This window comes from Hydra vulgaris, chromosome 05 (assembly GCF_038396675.1).
Source record: "Hydra vulgaris chromosome 05, alternate assembly HydraT2T_AEP".
Taxonomy (NCBI): domain Eukaryota; kingdom Metazoa; phylum Cnidaria; class Hydrozoa; order Anthoathecata; family Hydridae; genus Hydra; species Hydra vulgaris.
In genome coordinates this window covers 36,315,001-36,336,888 of record NC_088924.1, presented here as the reverse complement: position 1 = coordinate 36,336,888, position 21,888 = coordinate 36,315,001, and the positions used below count along the sequence as shown (strand labels likewise).

Sequence of the window (21,888 nt, the reverse complement as noted above, 5' to 3'; positions counted from 1 at the left end):
TCTTTTCTATAAATATTAAAATAGACACTGCTCTAAAGAGCTAGCACCTTTTGTGCTATCTACTTAAATTTATTCACATGTTACTTGTCATTCAATTAAGTCTCATCCATTTACTGTGACTGTTACTAAGTGCTCAAAATTTTTTGTCTAGTTTGCTCCCTTAATCTTGTTTTACTAATTTACATAATTTGAAATCTTTTTAGTCAGCTGTTAATCAATATCTTGCTTCTTAAGCGTCTTTTTTTTCTTCCAGTAACTTCCGAATCTAACAGTGGTTGCTTGTAGTCTTGTTGGAAGTGCATATGTTTAAAAAAAGAAAGAGAAAAAAGGTCAAAAAGGAATTAATAAAGAATATATTGTACATTACTTCTATAACTTGTTTGTCCCGACTACCCAGAGTTATACTTCATGGTGATTATGATAATTAATCTATGTATTGCGTGACACTTTTGGAGTCACTGCCATATCACAAGTGGATTTTATCTCTACTTGGGCCAAATAACCACGCTTTATCTCAAGTTTATAACATGAGTTGTCTACACTCAGGTAAAGTCTGCTTGTTCACAGAACCTAATAAACCTCACTAACCAATCCTCCTTTGACCCTTTGGAATTATTAGATACAAATCCATTTAAACAAGACAATAGCCACTCTCCAACAAAAGAGACTGTTAAAAATGACATGCGCTTTTTTTTTTTTAAACATCTTTGCTTCCAACAAGGCTGCAAGCAGGATCAGAAACAAGACATAAGTCGAGTAGAGAAGGTAAATGATTCGGGTTGTCAGGAAAGCGAGTTGGAAAGTTGACTATTTGAGTTAGAGATTGAGAAAGGCAAAAGTTGTGAGCCTTAATGCCTGCAAAGTCACTGACACGAGAGCCAAGCCATTCAGTGTGATGAGCATTAAAGTCACCAACAACAACTGTATTGGCAGATGGATAAAGAGAGAGGGTTAGTCAATTTGATCAGAAATAACATCGAAAAGAGAGCAGTTTTGAGAAAGGAGAGTGATTAAATAAAATGTTATATAAAACATAACATGAATTTAGAATTAAAAAAAACACTTTAGGATGTATTATTATTTTTGCAGCTCTGGTCACAAACCCAACCCCAGCTATTTTTTATCAAACCCAGCCCCAGTCAAATTTCAATCCTGTCGTTTACGACCTATTATGGCAATTTATAAATAGCTAATGAGTCTCTGCTTCAAGTTTTAGGACAACTGGTATGTAGCATTGACATATTTGAATACTTTGTCATGATTGCAAATAATTTAACATATACCCTAATTTTGGGTTACGATTTTATGCGTAAATTTGGCATAAAACTGAACTGTGGACAACATTTAGTTACATTTAAAGGTAAATTTGATGTACCTATGATCATGGAACTTATCAACAACATATTTGCCATCGGAGAAATTATTTACAATACACTAATCTACTGTAAAACGCAAATAATGGATTTGATAACAAATGGGCGACTGTTCACGAAAAATATTTATTTACCAACCCAAGAATGTTATGTCAAGTCCAATAGAAAAGCACAACAAGATAAAAAGCAGACCAGAAATAGATTGACAGCAATTCTCCATTTAAGTAGTCTGGAAATATACAACAAATCCTTTGAGAATTTCTTTGAGATTTTGCTGCTATTCACTGTTTTGTTGTTTACAATGATGATTTTGTTTCATGATGATTCTGAGTCTGAATTCTCAGATTGTTATACAATGATACTGTTTTGTGCTGACATTATTCTTCCCCAAAAGGAATGTTACAAAGTTAGCCCACTCACACGTAAAGTGTTTAAAAATAAACTAATCAAGCGAAGCACTTGGGTAAATGAACCAATGAAGGGTTTAGTGTAATCGCTAGATGAACCGGTTAATGTAATTAATGTTAATGTAAGTAATGCCAAACAATTTTGAAGAATATATAAAGACAGAAAAGAATATACAAATATAATAATAATAAAATATAATAAAATGACAAAAAATAGAAAAAAAAATTTTTATAATTTTTGACAATGAGACAGATGAGTTAGTATAAAAAAAACAGGAAAAAAAGGAAAAAAATTTTAGAGATAAATTTGGGAGTTATATAATAAACAAAACATTTATAGACAAATATTTAGTTAAAAAAAATTTTTTTATATTGCATAACATAAAAAAGGAATTAATAGAGAATATATTGTACTTTACTCCTATTATTTGTTTGTCTCAACTACCTGGAGTTGTGTTTCATGGTGATTATGACAATTAATCTACATACTGCATGCCAAATAAATAATATTATTCAATTTTTGTTTTGTTTTTTAATTAACAGGTAAATTAACAGTGCAAATTAAATCAGTGAAATGTAACATTTGAAAGTATTTCATAATTTGAATATTTCAAATAATTCATTGAAATACAATATTGTAAACTCTAGAACGGCTGCTGCAATAAATGAAATTGTGTTTGTATATGAAGATATGTTGACAAAATAAACAATTTTCTTTAAAAATATAATAACTTACACTTGGAAAAAATTACTCTGTACAGACATAAACTCACAAAATTTACTGTGGAGTAATGTTGCTGAAATGTAAGAACTGTTGAAAAGTTTAAAACACTTTTAATAAGATTCTTTTTTTAAATTAACTTTTATTCATTTTCTTTCTTTAAGTGCAACACATTACTTTGTTATTAAAAAAAGTTTGAAAAAAATTAAAAGCAAAAAAATTTCATGCATTACCTGAAAAAAATCACTGCCTATTTCTCTGCTAGAGGTTTTATCATTTTTTTTGGAGGAATACTTATTTTCAATTACACACTTTTGTTTTTTACCAATTGTAATGGAGGCGCCAGATACAATGTTAGGTGAAACACTGGATGGAGTTTGATTTTTAAGTGAACATGCACGCTTTGGTGTTTTTTCATTTAGTAAAGTTACATCTAACTTTATACCATCTTTATAAAGTCTCATTGTTTGATTTGAATTCTCCTTTAAACAGCTAGTTTGAAGAGGTGTGGAGTTGCTGTGAAAAGAAGCATGTTTACTGTTGTATGAAAAATCTTTGCATGTCACACCATTGTGTTCTATGTTGGAGAGTATCTTATCAGGAGATCTTTTAATGGTATGTGTCATTTTTTCAGAACAATCCTTTCTGACATGATCAACTTTTTTTAAAAACCAATCTTGCGCATTGTAATTCTCTATCACCGTTTTTTGACATTCTAAATTTGTAGATTGTGCAGTATGATAGATAATTGAAGATTTCAAAACATTAATTTTGCTCCTATTTTTTACATTGCATAAACTTTGTTTGGAATCCACCTCATTATTGTTTTTAAATGAGTTTTTAGAACTATGTTGATCACTAGAAAAATAATTCTCTGAATCCTCTAAATTGGGTGATAAGGAATAACTTTTCAACAAAAAACCTATACTTTCAGAATTATCTTCACTTGTTATTTTGGAAGACTCTACATTATTTGTATCAGAAGAATCTATAACAAAATCAATACTTTGATTCGATGAAGTGTTAGTGAAATCTAGATTTCCTTGACATGGTTCATTTTTGTCTTTAATTACTGAAAAAAAAATTTAAAAATTTTGAATATAAGAATGTGTAAATATATTTAATGTACATGCATATATATATATAAATACAAACATATATTTACTGAATGATAAAGGTCAGTGATATTGCAATTTTGTCTGATTTTTTAGCATTTCATATTATATCTATTCTTCATCAAAGGGTTTTCTCAAACAAATTAATATTTTCTTTAATTTAAAATCAACGCTTTTAAAGATTATATTATATGTTATATTTAGCATATCAGAGCTCGAATTAACGCAAAAAAAAAATCTAATTGCAAAAAAAAAAAATTGCCCCCCTTCCCCCCTCCCTATTCCTGGCGCCACTTTGCAGTAATGGGGGAGAGGGGTTGCGTTAGTACAAAATTGTATCTTTAGTACAATAGTTTGTTATTTTTATTTTTTAACATATTATCTCTCATATTTAAATATTATCTTATAGTTTTCTCATTTGGTAAAGTTTAAAATAGCGTAAGTTACTGTTATAATTTACAGCATAAGTTATAATTTAAAGTTTAAGTTGCAGTTATAGTGTAATGAGCAAGTTATGCATCTAATACTATTAAGATATTACTTTTAGTAATTGGTTTTACTTAACATGATGCTTAAAAAAACAAAAGTAAAAACACAAATATTCAAACCACTTTATAAAACTATTTAATACGTTTGTGCTGATGATAAAACACGTTTTACTTTAAAAGAGTATTGTAAAAAGCTTAAAAACAACAAAACAAAATGCAAAGTTGTTTTAATAATATAAAAAGCTTGTATTAATGTAAAACAACCTGTGACGCTGTTTTATTGCTGCTATCACAGTTTATAATCTTAATAACATAAAAACATTACCATCATAAAACTTTAAACTTTATATTTGTGCAAAAACGCGACTATAGACCATACGACTCTATAATCTATAGGCCAAACAAGTAAGTTCAAAGCAAAAAAACATTGGATACCATGTTTTTTATAATTTGTTTCTTGTTTTTATTCAATCTTAACATTCAAATTGTTTTGCAATAAAAAGTGAAATGAAAAAATGGTTTGGTTTGGTTTAATAAGTCGAATTATATTTCCTTAAGTTTAGGAATAAGCTTAAATTATTTTTATAGAAAAAAATTTCTTTGGACAGAAGTAAAATAATTTATTAATTTTAATTTTAATTTTCTATAATTTAGTTTTTATTTTAACTTTTGCAATCACTGGTGTAATGTTTACAATAAAATGTTTCTACTTTTAAAACTATTTTCAAGAAACAATATAAAATTAACTATTCATAACGTTTATGATTTAAATAAAACTTTCTTCCTCACTTGCACTTTGTTCTAAATCTGATATTGTAGCTAGATATATGTTTAACTTTCAGTAACCATTCTTGCTATGCTGGGTATTACGGACTGGATATTACGAACGCTGCTGAATTAAATTTATAATTATTAAGCGTTAAAATTCTTTTAAATTTTTCTAATTTTTTTTTCAATTTAATATTTCAATCGCAAAATTATTTGAATAAGAGAATTATAGAAGACTAAAATTCTTTTGTTCAAATTTCTTTTTAAATAAAATTCCTAAAAACAACTTGCGCATAGATTATAGAAAATACTCGATTTTGATATTGCTTTAAATAAAATATAAAAAAATTAAGTTTTTAAATTGCATTCTTTCTTTTTTTTATTTAGATATTGTAGTTTTATAATATAAATCTATTAATTTAATTTATCTACATACAAAAATAAAATAAAAAAATTTAAAGCAAGTGTTTGGTAATTTATAATTTATAATTATAGTTTATGTGAAATATTAAAATGAAAATAAAGAAAAAATTTGTTTAAGAATTGAAAATATTAAAACTTAAAATAAAAATTATTTAAAAACAAATTTAAAATTTTAATGAATGATATATTGGCTGTATAATTTTTCTGATTATTTTAATGAGTATGAAGAAATATGAAGAATGTGAGAGTATGGGCACCCTTCAAAACCAACCAAATGAAATATAAAAAACTTCACGATAAAGTTAAAACCAATATTTGATTCACTGGATTTGATGACTGCAGTGAACTGACTTTAGTGAGTTAACTCAAATATCTTCAAAAAAATGTTTATTTGATGTTAAATAAGTTTTTAAATAACATAATTAAGATGTAAAATGACCATATGAACAATGATGACATAAACAAGCTATTTTGATGTTTAAACAAGTTTTTTTGAAACATTTTCACAATTATGATAAAACAATCAAAATTTATTTTTTAAAAGCAGGTGTAGTGCTATCAAACCAGCTTCATTGGCAAATACAGATTAATATATTTACTTCTACTATCATAATATATTTACTTCTACTATGTTTTATTGACACAAATTACTAACACCTTATACCTTATTACAATTACTAACAAAATGTGGTAGTGGTGTAGTGGTAAAGCGCTCGCTTCATAAGCGAGAGGTTCCGAGTTTGATCCCCTCCACGTCCCTGGTAGTACCACACTCAACTTGTTTCTCCACGCAGCGGCCTTGTTCCTCAAGGTTCGTGTTTCGGAGTTATAGAGTTGAGAGAGGGTTATAACCACTATTAAGTAGCCTCCTCATCTGTAGTGGCCTTCTCGGCCTTGAGGAGGTGAATAACAAAAAAAAAAAAAAAAAAAAATACTTATTATTTGTGTCAAATAATAAGTAATTTGTATTAGAATATAACAAACTTGAAACAAACCATTGCAAAGACTAAAAATAGTTTGGCTGTAAAAATTTCATCCTTAACTTAGAAATAACCTCTGAAATAAACTCTGACTTAAAATTGCCCAGTCTTGGGGCTCTTGGCTGAATAAAGGCTGGAGTTGGTTTCTTGATAAAAAATACTTATTTTTGGCAAATATTAACTGCATCCAGCTACTGTCTTGTTGAAGGCCTCCTAGGCAAAGACTTTAGGGTTTAAGTAGAATAACCTTGTTGAGCAGCCTCTCACTTTTTTTATCTATTACCATAGATGTAAACCTGTGTTACATTGTTTCCTGTCTAGGATAATGAATGCTGGATCTTCTTGACTTAACTCATAGATTTTTGCTTGTGCCTCCTGGATAGTGGCTATGTAATTTTTCCTGTTATTTCCTAACAACAGCACAGCTCTAAAACTCAGTTTAATGATTCTGAGGCCAGCTGGTAGTAAGGTTGCCCTAACTCTGTGGTAGCTCAGAGACAGATTATCATTCTGAGACAAATTTTATCAGAAAACCTCTGACATTCTTACATATTTATTGATTGCACAAAGCCCTGCCACAAAATATGACATAAATAGCCTAAAAGTTTAGACCCATATAAACATTTTTTAAGTGGTTGGGTGAGAGATCTTGGCATTAAACTCTTCAGTAATGAATCCATATACTTGGTTTGCAAAAAAGAAATTTAATTTTACTTATCTTTTATATAGCTTCATAAACTATTTTTATAAATTAGCTTTCATATTAGTATTTATGCAAAATTTATGTAGTTGCAAATATAAATACTCTATTATTAGGTCATACATTCTTAATGATTAAATAAGCTACCAACATCGACATGGATCATAGCTCATACGAATGGTGATGTAATATGTGCTCACTACAACTGCGTGGCTGGCTTAGGTGAGTCTTGTTCAAGCATTATTATTTTTTATTGATGCAACTGCCCAAATGAGAGACACTTGGATGTTGCCTCGTTTTACATCACTAGATACTATTAAAAGTTTGATGACACACTTAAAAAAAAATTGTGTAAAAAAAAAAAAAAAAAATGTCACTGATAAAGGTAAACTGTCTAATCCTAGTGAAAATGTTGTTAATAAAAGTAAACAGTCATGCTCTGAAATGTAAAAAAGACCTTCACAAAAACATGTTAACATATTTCAAGCAACTGAGTTTACGTAGTTCTAAACAAGCAGTTTTATCCGTAAAGGTAACCTCCTTATAATGATGTTAATTTTATAGATAATAAAAATATTTTACCAATAATAAAAATATTTTACCCATAATAAAAATAACCTCCTTAAATATAAATACCTCCTTATGACATATATTTATATATTCCAAAACATCATGGTAACTTACTACCTAACAAGTTATCTGATATTTATGATACAAATTCAGTAAGTATTAGTTACATAGAATTTTCCGAAGATTGTAAAAATATTGAGTTTATTCAAATTGAACAACAAATGGCTGTCGAGAAATCAATAAGAAACCAAGCATTATAAAAAAACTGGTTTTAATACCTGGTAATGATAATGCGGTTTATTTTTGTCTACAGAGTATTTTTATATGGGAGCATTACACTGGTGCCATTGTTTATTGCTCTTGTTGTAGTGATGGGTGTGTTGAAATATAATGTCCATTTAAACATAAAGTTTTTATTTTTGAAACTGTTAAAAACATCAAAAACTTTTGTTTACAAAAGATTGATAGTGTTACAAAGTTATCAACAAAGCAGACATAGATCCATTTATATCTATATATATCCATATATATCTATATATATCCATATTACTATAAAATCCAAACTCAGATAAACATATGCAAAATAAAGTATTGAGATTTTTTTATTTACACTAAAAAAAGATTACCCCATAGAACACATTTTCCTTTATGAAAAGTTATGGCAAAAGATTATTAAAGAGTATGAAATAAAGTTTAAATATGTAATACTCCCAGAGCTAGTAGTTAAGTATTGAACACAAAAAAAAGAAAGAATATCTTTAAATATAAGTATAGAATACTCTAATTGCAAGGGAAAACAAGATGGCAAGCGCTTTTCAAACAAACAAATCAAATTTCATTTAAAATGCTCAAAAATCAAAGAAGAAATGGATATGTCAAGATTGTAAACAACTTTCTATTAAAAAAAAAAATATCAAAAGAATCATTTCAATTAGAAACATTTTCATAACTATTTTAGTTTATATTTTCAAGTATTATTAAGTATAGATATTAAAAATATATTAAGTAAAGGGCAAGATACACAATGAAGTGAGTCTTATTTTGTGGTTGATGCAGAAAAATAAAGGACAAGAAACACAATAAACTATTTTATTTTGTGGTTATTACACAAAAGTAAAAGACAAGAAACACAATGAATTGAGTCTTAATAAATACGTACAAGTAAAGATCAATTCACTTATAAAACTTATAAAACAAAAAGAAACAAAATTGATTGAGGATTTTTTAGTGGTTACAGACATGTAAATAACAAAATACAGACATGTAAAAAACAAAAAAAAACAATGAATTGTGTCTTACTTTGTGGTGATTATACATAAATAAAGGACAAGAAAAACAATGATCGAGTCTTATATGACAAAATCTACAACTTTGATAAGTTTTTTATTTTGAATTTCCAACAACAAATATTGCTTTACCTATCGATTTAAAACACAGCAATTTAATACCCATAATATTTTGGGCACAAAAATATTAAAGAAATTTAAACAATCAAAATAACAACACAATAAGATCATAATAATATAACAAGGTATATAACAATTTTAACTTTAAATAATGAATACTGATTATACAAAATGTCAAATAATTTTAATATTAAAACATTGAAAAATGAAAAGAAAAAATAGAACTGCAAGATGTCGTAAAGATATGACAAAAGTATAGTAATAATACAATCACCATTAAATTTACCATTAAAGGAAATGTTTTTATCAAATTGAATTTCTTACAAAATCATAAGTATAGTAAAGGAAAAAGAACTATAATAAAATGATATCACATAAAATATAGCATATAAATATATAAAATTGAAAATAAAAAATTGAAAACAAAATTCAAACAACCACAGACATTGGCATATAATGTCATTGGGGCTGTTACTATGAATGGATTTTTTTTTTTTAGCAGTAACTCAGTAAATAAAAAATTTAGATTAAAAAAAGAGATTAAAAAAACAACAACAATCAATCAAATATATAATAACATAATAAACAATACCATGTGCTGTAAATCCATTTAATCCCCATTCGAGTAATTCATTAAGATACCCTTTCTGACCAAACAATATTTTGAAATTATTTTGTTCAGCTAACTCTGATAAAAATTCTTTAACTGCTTTTTTATACAAAGGTTTTTTCATTTTAGCTTGATTGAACTTGCCACTAAAATCATAATGGTGTCTTAATGAGTGTAGAGGAACCTAAATATGTTATAAAAACTAAAAGTGATTTAAGATAAAAACTAAAAATATAAAAAATTAAAAAAACATACTTAAAAGTTGGATTTTATTTACAACTTTTATCCTTAATTCGAATCTACAGAGATTTCTTTATAGATATTAGGGAAAAGTTGATTAGCCCCGGACTGCAGGTAACTCCGCACACTTGATGTACAGATTAAACTAAAGTAGCTATGTTATTTAAAATACTATATAAACATTATTTGAGTGAAAATATGACACATGCAAAATATCTATCATAATATGCCGAAGCGATTAGCTGGGAGTACAAGATATTGTTTCCCACCGCCAGAAGAGCAATTTATCATCATATTTGATTAACATATTAGTATACCTAATAAAAAAAATAGCATAAAAAAAGTTTTGTTCAAAACCTTAATTCACTGGTTTTAAAACTAGTTTGGTATGATCAGGTGGTATCGGACACATGTTTGCAGGGTGGTTCCCGACAACTTAATCATTTACATATTAAATATGAGCAACTTTTTTGTATAAATAATAATACATTTAATATAATAAACAAATCCATGGTAGTAATTCATTTAATTCCAATAAAAAGACCTAAGAATTGAAAAAAGTGTTTTTAAAGTGTTTATTTTTTTAGTAAAAATCTAATGTTTGTATTTCTAAATGATGACATATTCAATCCCATTCCTTATATATTAGAGGTAGCTTTTAAAGGCAATTTTTCTTTTAATGTGTTGAGATCAGTCCAATGCTAACTAATTATATATTACATTTGTGTCACACGGGTAAAAAAGAGGTAATATCATGATTAAACTATGTGTATGAGGTAACGCTCTAATTTTGAAACATGCCTTTTTTCTAACATTTTTTCTTTTATGTTTTGTATATTATTAAGGTACACACTAATTATTTTTTTGTTTCTAATTTGATAAATGTTTATACTTGTAAAGAGGTCTTTTGACTTTTTTTTTCTGTTAGTACACGTATACAATCTATTTTTTCCTTAAGTGTCCAAGGCTTAAACTTTCCCCTACTTTCTCTCCCAACCTGGCTGCCATGAGTGTTTAACATGGAACACTCATGGCTGCCATTAAACCCATGTTTATTGCAAGAAAAAGTCTTTCAGCAGTTCTTAAAATTAAACTTAAAATTATGTAAATGTTTTTTAGGAGGTTTCCAGATTTACTTTTTAAGTTTTTTTACAACTTAGTTATGTTCACATAACAAAAAGGGGTATATAATATGTACGTATAATATTTATAGAACTATAGAATTGTTTTGTTTTTTATTTTGAAAAATAAAAAAAAAAACAAGTTGAGGATTTCAACTTTCTTTGTGCTGACCATAACTGCTTTATAAGCAGAAAGGAGCCTTAAAAAGTATGTTTTTAAATCAAAACATAATTGAAAATCCTAATTTTTTTATTTAAAATATAAAATTTTTCAAAAATTGTTTTACATTAGATGAAAGGAAGTTATAAAGTTATATAATATCAAGGTATTAGCAAATTTGGAGGTTTACAGTCATTTTACTTCCATTTAAACATTCTGAACCGAATGCAAAACAATGACACAATTTAGAAAATCATCAAAGTATTATAGTTTGTTTAAGTTTTTATGAGTCAACTGATGCGCTTAAATCTAAAATTGCATGAGGCATTGTTGATGTGCAAACGGTTAGATTATCAAATCTGTATTTCTTATTAAAATTGTCATTATCATAAATAATATATTTATCGAATATACGTTATTTATCTATATAGTATTATTATCTATATAGTATTATTTATCTATTATAATGTGTATCTTTTGTAATTTTATTAGATTATTTTTAGAACTACTAAAGTTTTATTACTAAAGTTTATTTTCAAGGTGTTAAAAGTAATAAAACATTTTCGATTTTGCAGATGATGTATTGAAATTTAACAGGGTGTTTAAATTAAAAAAGCTAGCGATGACATTATTTTAAATATAAGTGGCTTTTTATATTTTGTTGGTTTTATATAACTTTATGTTAGATGTTTATGTTTTATATGAACCTAATTATTTAGTGCACTGTTATTTTAGAGTGATGATAATAACAATACTGGTGATAAGGAATACAGGTTAGATTTTATAAAATTTATTTTACTTTTACAAACCTTTTATAAACTTTACATCTGCTTATTTTGTTTTGTTTCTTTCATCTTTTTTTTGTTTGTTCAAAATGTTTAAAATCAAATAACAATATTTTAATTTGTATTTTTATTTGTGTCTCAGTTTATCACAAGCCAGGGGGTTTTAATTTAAATCTTTATTTTTAATTTATTAGTTTGTATTTATGTTAATGCGATGAAGTTATGCAATTATTTATGCAGTGTTCTAAAAATACATTTGTTTGACTAGTTGCTAAGTTGTTGTGAAGTTTCAATTTGTATTTTTCTCTTTAGATAAGAAGATAATGATGAAATTAAGCTGCCAGGTATGTTAAATTTTAATAAATTATAATTTTTATTAACCAAAATGTGCATAGAATTGTAAATAAGAAGTTTTTAATTTCATTGGACAATTTTACCATAAAAACTTTTTATTATTTTATTATTTATTATAAAAGATATAATATTATAATTTATTCAAATAAAGGTGTCATCAGTAAGCTGAAATCTTAAGATATTTTAACTTTTTTCTTTAGATATTTATATATTTTTCTTATCTTTATACACATTAGAACAAAGACTTATTATGATAAAAGTTAGTAAAGATGTATAGAATATATATATATATATATATATATATATATATATATATATATATATATATATATATATATATATATATATATATATATATATATATATATATTATATATATATATAGATAGATAGATAAATATTTACAGCATCAAGTTTAGTTACATAAAGAAACTAAAGTGTAATGTTGATGTGATTTTTCTTAATAGTATACTTAACCCTGTAAATATTTCTCATTTGTCTCATTTTTCATCAATAATTAAAAAAAAGTATGTTGGCATAAGGGCAAAAAAATGAAAAGCAAAAAAAAAAATTATAAAGGTGCAACAAATTATTTTTCATCCTATATAATCAAAGGGTGAAACTTTATAGCTATTTTTATCAAAAAAATTAACTTTAGGTTTATTATCCAACTTTGTAAAAAAACAAATTGGCTTTAACATTATATAAATTAATGAGATTTTAATCGCTAAAAACATAAAAATTGTTTTTCTTAGTTAGGTATAAAATAAATTTACTCTAGACTTCACCTAATTCTGAGGAATTAGGTGAAAATGATTAATCTTATAGAGATCAGCATCAGGTTGGCAAAAAAAATTTGATACAAAGGTTTTACCATAAACCAGAGAAACAAGGTCAGGGATTTTTTGCTGACCTCAAACAATTCTAGGCCAGCATTGCCAAATGCCAACCCTTATTCTAGGTTGGCATTGCCAAATGCCAACCTAGAATAAGGGTTGTTTTTAATAAGAAGGATCATATATTTAATAGGAAGTTTTGTTACATTTTGTTTACAAAATGAAAAATCTAATTTTGATTAGATTCTTTTTCTTTTTCTTTTTATTATTTCTATAGTTTTGCCTTCATCATCTTAAGATGGTTTATTTTTCATCTTAAGATGGTTTATTTTTCATCTTAAGATGGTTTATTTTTCATCTTAAGATGGTTTATTTTTCATCTTAAGATGGTTTATTTTTCATCTTAAGATGGTTTATTTTTCATCTTAAGATGGTTTATTTTTCATCTTAAGATGGTTTATTTTTCATCTTAAGATGGTTTATTTTTCATCTTAAGATGGTTTATTTTTCATCTTAAGATGGTTTATTTTTCATCTTAAGATGGTTTATTTTTCATCTTAAGATGGTTTATTTTTCATCTTAAGATGGTAGGTTTCAAGATGGCAGGTTTAATTTTCATGTTTAACTGCAAAGATTATGTATTATGACCATGTTTACTTAATATTGTTGTTATTTTATTTCTTCAGTTCTATTGGTGCTTTACCAACAATCAATAGTTTACTTTATTCATATTTATTTAAATATTGTTTTAATTTAGTAAATTTTAATTATTTGAAATTTACTATGTAAACCATTAGTAAATTAAAAAAAAATTTAATAAGTCACAATCAAGGTGAAATAACTTTACCTTTTGGTTACATTATAAAGTTTGTTTTTACAGTTACTTATTTATGTTTTTGCTAATTTGTACAATAGTTGTCTTAGCAATTCTTTCAAAGTCTTTCAGATTTTGACTATTTTTAACACTGCTTTAGAAATTAATGTAATATTGTCTAATAATATTACATTTTTATGAGTTGGCAAAATCTTGCCAATTTATAAGACAATATGTTGTACTTACTGTAAGTATATGTTTGGGTTTTTATCCAATAATATAGGAAGTTCCTTAATTTATTTATAATCTTTTTTATACCACAGTCAATAATGACTTGTATTTCGAGTCCTATCTTTTTAAACAGAGTTTTTTTGCACATGGCCTTACATAATGTCCTTTTATAATTTAAACTTTGTTCTTCAATATCTTCATTAATATGCATTTATCTGCTTGATAAATTAAACATGTTAATTATATTATATGATAATTTGACCTAATCATAAAATCAGTCTGTTTAATTAATTGATGGGTAACTTAATGAATAAACAAAAACGTAAAGTAATTATTTTAATCTCAGTCTGTTAAACCATCATTTTTGTAGATAGTGTGTTAACCACAGACAGGTGTTACAATAATGTGTTAAAACATGGTGGAAATAGTCACTAAATACTAATAGTATTAGCGATGATGTTCTTTTAAATATTTCATTTTTTAACTATTTAAATTTTGTTATTTTAGACTAAATTATTTAGTTCAGTATTATTATTCAGATAATAACAATGAAGGAACATTCAAAAGAATCATTAGAACCAAAGAACCGACAAAGAAAACCAAAGAAAACATAAAAAAAAAACTCAACATCAAAAAAATTGTAGATTATTTTAAAAGCTTATCTTATAATACTTTGATATGGAATTTAATGCTGCTGTTCCTGCTGCTGCTGTTACTTATTTGTGTGTGCTTGCACAGAACTCACAGAAGCAATTACACACAAATTAATGGCAAGAAAGAGATGTAGCACTTTTTGTAAAAAAAAATGTGAACAAAAGTGTATGCAAATATCTAACTTATGTAAACTTCAAATTATGTAATGTTAAAACATATATCAAGCTTTACAGTTTTACTTTTACTTGTAAAATTGCATTGCGGCAACATATCCTTAATTTTGACTTAATAAAAGTCAATAATACATTTGATAAGCAAAAGAAAAAGTTTTTTATTTATTAAATAGTTTTAAACCGTTATCAACAATATGCCTTAGTGGCCAAAGAGGTTAGGTCACAGCCATCTGAAGTAAAATACCATGGTTAAAAACCTTGCTCTTCCAAAAAAAATTTTTACTTCAATCTTTTTTAATTTTTTAAAATACAAAATTAAACATTTTTGAAGTTCTATATATATTTTTACTTAGGGGTCGTCCATAAATTACGTCACGCTTTAGGGGGGAGTGGGGAGGAGGTGAAGGCGATTTTGTGACGATTTGTTACGAGGGGGAGATGGTCTTGATTTTGTGATGCAACATTTTTTTTTTTTTTTTAGTTTTAAATCTAGAAAAGACTTTCTTTTAATTAAAAGAGTATCTGAAGTAACCAAAACCCTTAGTTGATGTATCTACATGTTGATTGTAAAATCAACTGTCTAAATCTTACTTAGTTAATGTCCATATACGGAGTAGTTACAGAAAATTATAGACATTATATTCAAAATGGTTTTGTATTTTGTAAAAATTTTTAAAGTATTGAACATTAAGTCAAAACAGATTTGACATATTTTTATTTTCTACCACTTACTATTTTACAGGACATGGTAATTATTCCACATATTTTTAAGTCTAACTCCAAATTTACTGCAAAAGAACTATCGCAATACTGTTGACATTCCCATATTAATGAAAAGCAACCTTAAAACTGAGTCCTCTTCTTTACGTCTTCTTGGATTATCATTTAGTACTGACTTTTTCTGGAAAAAATTTATACAATCGGTTGCTAAATTAGCTGCTAAGGTTGCTTCTCTTCATGGTGCTCGCCATTTTCTCTCTCTTAATTCTATTTTCTGCCTCTACAAATCTCTTATTCTTCCCTCTTTGGAATACTGTTGTTATATTTGGCCGATCCAAATTTAACATTCTTCAAATGATACTCTTTCTATTCTTAACAAGGTCCAAAAACGCATTGTAAACATAGTTGGACCCGCTTTATCGGTTAAACTTGAGCCTCTTTTCCATCGTCATAAAGTTTATCTCTTTCTATTTTCTACAAATACTATCATGGTCGCTGCTCAAAGGAGCTATCATCTTTAGTTCCATTTACTCAAACTCATTCTTGCTTGATTTGTCATTCAGCAATTTTAAAACGTAAATATCGAAATAATTGTTTAAAATACACTGAGGCATATTCGTTTAGACAAATCAATTTTTTTCTCTTTGTCTTAATTTTTTTCTATGAATTGTCAACTGATATGCATGCAAGTTATTATCAAAATAATTGTTGTGTTGTGGGCTAATAAAAATCACAAAAAATTTTTTTCTATGTGTCTTTATTAACATGAGAGTATGTTTGATATACAAAAGTACATTTTTTAATTGGAATATATCTATAGACGCAGTCATATTTTTGACATTAAAAGATGGAAATTAGTAATGCGTATGTCCTCCATTACACTGGATCACCTCAAAAATTCTGCCTTTCATTGACTCCACTAGTCGTTGAAGTGTAGTTTGATCCAACTCGGACCATGCTTCAAGGATTTTACACTTTAACTCAGTAACAGTTTTAAATTGGTGTCCGGCTGCTTTAGCGTCATAAACTTTTCTTGATAGCATTCCCCACACGTTCTCGATTGGATTTAAGTCCGGGCTACAAGCTGGCCATTCGAGAACCAGGATGTTGTGGTCTTTAAACCATTTCATAGAATGCCTAGATGCGTAAATTGCAGCATTATCTTGCTGAAATATGGCATTATCGTCCATGTTTTCATCCACTTAAGTTATGAGAATATCATCCAACATTTCTGTATACTTTATCGACTTCATTTTAGGTAAACCACAACACAGAGTCAATTTTCCTGAATAAGAAAATCTACCCCAAACCATTAAACTTCCTCCTCCATAATTTCGTTTTGTTTGTGGGTCATTTATTCCTCTTAGATCATGCCAATAACAACTGTAAGAGTCCAGACCATCTAAATTGAACTTTTTTTCATCTGAAAATATTACGTTTTGCCACTCATGAGTCCAATGCATATGGTTTTTAGCAAACTGTAAATTACAGTTTGAATTTTTAAAATTAAAATTAAATTACAGTGTAATCTAGCAATTTTATGGTGTTTTTTTAACATTGGTTTTTGGTGTGGTTTCTTCCACTTTACGTTTGGTGTTGTACGTAGAATATGTGCAACATATTTATTGGTGACAGGCAATAATAATTTATCCTTTATTTGTGTTGCATTCAATTTATTTTTGGTTGCTTCGAAGCAAATTCGATTAATTTGCCGATTTGTTAATACTTTGTTGCCGTTTGTTGCTTTTTTTACACCGTAATTGTCACCTTTTGCAATGTAGTTTCGTACATCATGGTCAGATCTTCCAATTTTTCTTGCTATTTCTCGTATAGAAAGTGCTGGTGAGATTTCTGAAGGACGATATAAATTAATTTGTATTTTTTCAGCATCTGTCAAATACTTTCCTTTAGGCATTTCGTAAAATGCAATAAAAATGATACTGGCAGAGCAAAAGATCAAATTACACTAAAATTTATCAATTTATTTGTGTAAAAGTGATTAAAAAGCAATAATTACCGTTATTAACCTGATTGCGTCTATAGATATATTCCAATTAAAAAATGTGCTTTTGTATATCAAACATACTCTCATGTTAATAAAGATACATAGAAAAATTTTTTTTGTGGTTTTTATTAGCCCACAACACAACAATTATTTTGATAATAACTTGCATGCATATCAGTTGACAATACATAGAAAAAAATTAAGATAAAGAGAAAAAAATTGATGCGTCTAAACTAGTGATCGACCGAAACCGAAATTTGAACAGTCTCATTCTTTCACTGTCCTTGAATGTTCTAAAAACTTTTATTCGTCTAGTTTTTTCCCCGTACTTTAACCCTTTGGAACTCTCTCCCATCTTCATGTTTTGCTGACTCATACAACCTTCAACTTTTTAAGTCTGTCAACTGTTTCCTTAACTCTATTCTTTGTTTTCTAGTAACTCCCAACCTAATAGTGGTTGCTTGCAGCCTTGTTAGGAGTGAATCAGAATTGAAAAAAATGTTTTTTAAACTTTTTATACTGATAGTAATTAATCGACACATTTTAAGTGTTGATTAATTCAAGTGTTCTAAATATCATTTAAAATACCCACTTCAGGTACTAATATCCGAACTGCTGTTAAATAGTGGTTTGTGCCACAACTACCTGTTATAAATTATCATGTTATAAATTATTTTTTTACTTATAACTTTAAAAGGTAGACGACTTGTATAGTTTTTCTATCGCCTACTAAAAAATATTGAAGTAAGGAATAAGTATAGAAACAGTCAGTGTAAAATAGACCAAGACCGATATTTTACCAGTCCAGACAGCTGGTATTTCATATTGTTTGTTTATATTTAAACAAACATTTTCATCTGTAATTGTTTTTTTTGTATTATAAAAACAGCACTAACATTGGTAGCAGTTAAAATGGGAGTAACAGCATTAACAACAGCAACAGGTAAATTGATTTGTGTTAATATGTTATGTCTTTACTTTTGCTTATTATATCATATTTGCTATTTTTCATTTAGATTTTTAAGGGTTATCTTGCAATTCTTTTTTAGCATTATCCAGAACATATTAAAATTCATAAATGAAATATGAGGGGAGGGAATGTTGGGAAACGTTACACTACATATATAATTAGTATTTTGTAGTTTGTCAATTGTAGATGTAGTTTAATGTTTGTTATATTTTTATGTTTTGTTTTGTTATTTTTTATAGATATAATTTTAAATAATAAAAATTCCTTGTGTTAATTTTATTTTAAAAAATAAATTTTGTTCTTTTTTATAGATAAGAATTTGTGTTTTGTTTAGAAATAAATTTTGTTGATATAAAGATATATTTTGTTTCTTTTTGCTAACAATTAATGCCTTTTTTACAGTGAAAAAGTTTTGCTCCTTTATACTTTTTTTATTTTGCTCCTTTTTCCTAACAATAACAATAAATTTTGAAAATCACTTGGAGAAATTTCAAACCAGACCTATTAACGTTTATGTTAATAAAATTTTATGTAATCGATTAGGTAAATCTGTGCATCTAAGATACTGAGATTTTCTTTCCTAAAGTAGTTACATTCAAACTTTTTCTTTATAAATAAATAAATGCAAACAGGGCTCTATTAAGCTCTAAGTGCGCAGAAAAGAGCATAAAAAAATTGCGCTTCCTCTCGCTGAGTCGAAAACTTTATTTATCATTGATTGAATACAATTTATAAATATTTATTTATATATACTATATAAACTATATTTATAGTTAAAAGAATACAGTAGTTTAAAAAACAAACTAATTATCAACATATAAATGTCAACACAATAAACTGCAAAGTCAATACACTCAAACATAAAAAAATCTTTAAAAAAGTTTATAATTAATTTTATATTTAATAATATTTTATAATTAATAAATAATTTAAATAATCTTTTTTTGTTCATGTTTTTTGATTGCTGCTTTTTTTTGCTTTTTTTTAAACATGTTCGCTTTCAAGGCTGCAAGCAACAACTAATTAGAGTTGGAAGTTACTGGAAGAGAAAAGATGAAAATTGTAGAGAAAGATAACGATTGACCGACGACAAAAAAGATTGCAAATTATACGAATCAGGAAAGATGAAGGAAGCAAGATGAAGGAAGCGAATCTCAAAGAAGTGATGTTCGAGGAAAAAAACTAGATAAATAAGAGTTTTTGGAGCATTTAGGAACAGTCACAGAAAAACGATGAGACTTAATTGAATGAAGAGTAACACAAGAATGAAATTTAGTAGATGGCACATAAAATGCTACCTCTTTAGATCAGTGCCCATTATAGTATTTGTAGAAAGGAGAAAGAGAAGCAACATTATGACGATGTGATAATGATTGGAGGTTGGCTGCTAGAGCAGGTCAAACTATGTTTACAATGCATTTTTGCACCTTGTCTAAAAGGGAAAGTGCATCATTAGAAGATCCGCCCCAGATATGGCAACAGTATTTCATACAAGGCTGGATTTGAGATTTATAGAGATAGAGAATAGAATATGGAGTAAGAAAGTGTCGAGCTTAATAAAGAGATGCAACCTTAGTAGATGCTAATTTTGCAATGGATTTGATATATGGATTCCAAGAAAAATGGGAAGTAAGAGTTAATCCTAAAAGATGAAGGGTAGATGACTCATCAAGTACACTACCATTCATAAATATAGGAAGATCTAAATTATTGTGATAACAATTGGCTGAAAAGAATTGGGTTATATCTGAATTAAAATTCACCAGCCACTGTGAGCCCCATGCTGTAGCAGAAGTGAGATCCTTTTCAAGCTCAAATACCCATTCCAAGCAAAGAGAGAGTGTTGGCTTTTTATCATGACAAGAATAAATGGTAGTATCATCAGCGAACAATGCGACCTTATATGTGAGAACATCTGGAAGATCATTAATGTAAATTAAAAAGAATATAGGGCCAAGGATCGAACCTTGAGGAACCCCTGAAGTTACAGACAAAGAAGAAGAGTGCTGTCCATCAAGGATAACTTTTATACTACAATTAGAAAAGAAGGATTCAACAAACTTAAAGATGTTACCAGATACACTGTAAGAAGAAAGCTTATGGAGAAAACCAGCATGCCAAACTTTATCAAAAGCTTTAGAAATCAATCAGTCAAGAGCAATGGCCTTGACCTCTCCACCTTTATCTAATGCACGATAAAACCTATCGGTTATAACTGTTAGCAAATCAGCTGTAGAACAAGTAAGTTATTAGATTCAAGATAAGAGATTAAGTGTTTGTTAACTAAAGATTCAAAAACGTTGCTTATGATAGGAAGAAGACTAATGGGACAGTAGTTTGACAAATCGGATGGCTCTCCAGAATTTTTGAAAATTGGGATGACAGATGCTGTTTTCCAGCAGGCTGGAAAACAAGACTCTGATAAGCACTTGTTGAATAGTTTTGAAAGTATAGACAACAGCTCCAGGGAACACTTCTGCAAGACTATAACAGGTATGTAGTCCAAACCACAAGCTATAGAAGAGTCTAAGCAGGAAAATTTTAGATACAGAAGCTGGAGTGATACAAATGGATGCAATGCATCAAGTCGAGCAATGGATCAACCTGTTTGATGGCTATGTCAGGTAGAACGCAACTATTGGAATCAAGTCTGAACCAAATAAGAGAGGTGGAATTACAGATTTGTCTTTATTATTGATACTATTAAAGATTCTTCAGAAGTCAAGAGAGCATAATTTTTGTGATGAAATAGGAGATTTCAAGACCTGCGAATAGTAGGCTTTGGCGTTAGACAAAACCTTTTTACAATGGTTTCTAGCAGTAATAAACAGACGTCTGTTTTCTGGAGAAGTGTTCTGCTGATAGATATGGAAGTAATGATTTCGATTGGCAATTGCAGCAGCACAATGTTTGGAAAACCATGGAGAAGAGTGAAGCTTGCCTTGGAATTGTCGAGGGAATAAAAAATTCCATGCCAGCCTGAATCCACATTTTAACAGAAGTCTTTTGGTGGTGGTGGTAACTCGATAAGGTTATATAAGGTGGTAAATCAATAAAGTACTATATTCATTTGAAAATATATAAAAATTATAAAAACATGTTTAGTAAGTCAAGCAAATAAAATAATAATAAAACTTGCCATTAATATCTTATGGTCACCAAATGAGTATACCCAACAATTGCCTTCTGCAGCACGCTTGTTATGTTGGATAATTTTTGCAAACCACCATCCAAAGTATTTGAAATAACAAACTACAACATCTC

At 27.7% G+C, this 21,888-nt stretch overlaps 1 protein-coding gene across 3 annotated transcripts in view; it reads right to left on the bottom strand.

The window, feature by feature from the left end:
- The window catches only part of LOC100209870 (DNA (cytosine-5)-methyltransferase 3A), a 74,825-nt gene that overhangs the window by 34,655 nt on the left and 18,282 nt on the right, over positions 1-21,888 (bottom strand). For all 3 annotated transcript variants that reach the window (XM_065798049.1, XM_065798048.1, XM_065798050.1), the window contains 3 exons: positions 21,764-21,888; positions 9,544-9,745; positions 2,735-3,573 (listed from right to left, as the gene is read on the bottom strand). The exon at positions 21,764-21,888 is cut by the window's right edge and continues 13 nt beyond it. In XM_065798049.1, the coding sequence (XP_065654121.1) occupies positions 2,735-3,573; positions 9,544-9,745; positions 21,764-21,888 (1,166 nt within the window). The remainder of the gene's footprint in view (positions 1-2,734; positions 3,574-9,543; positions 9,746-21,763) is intronic.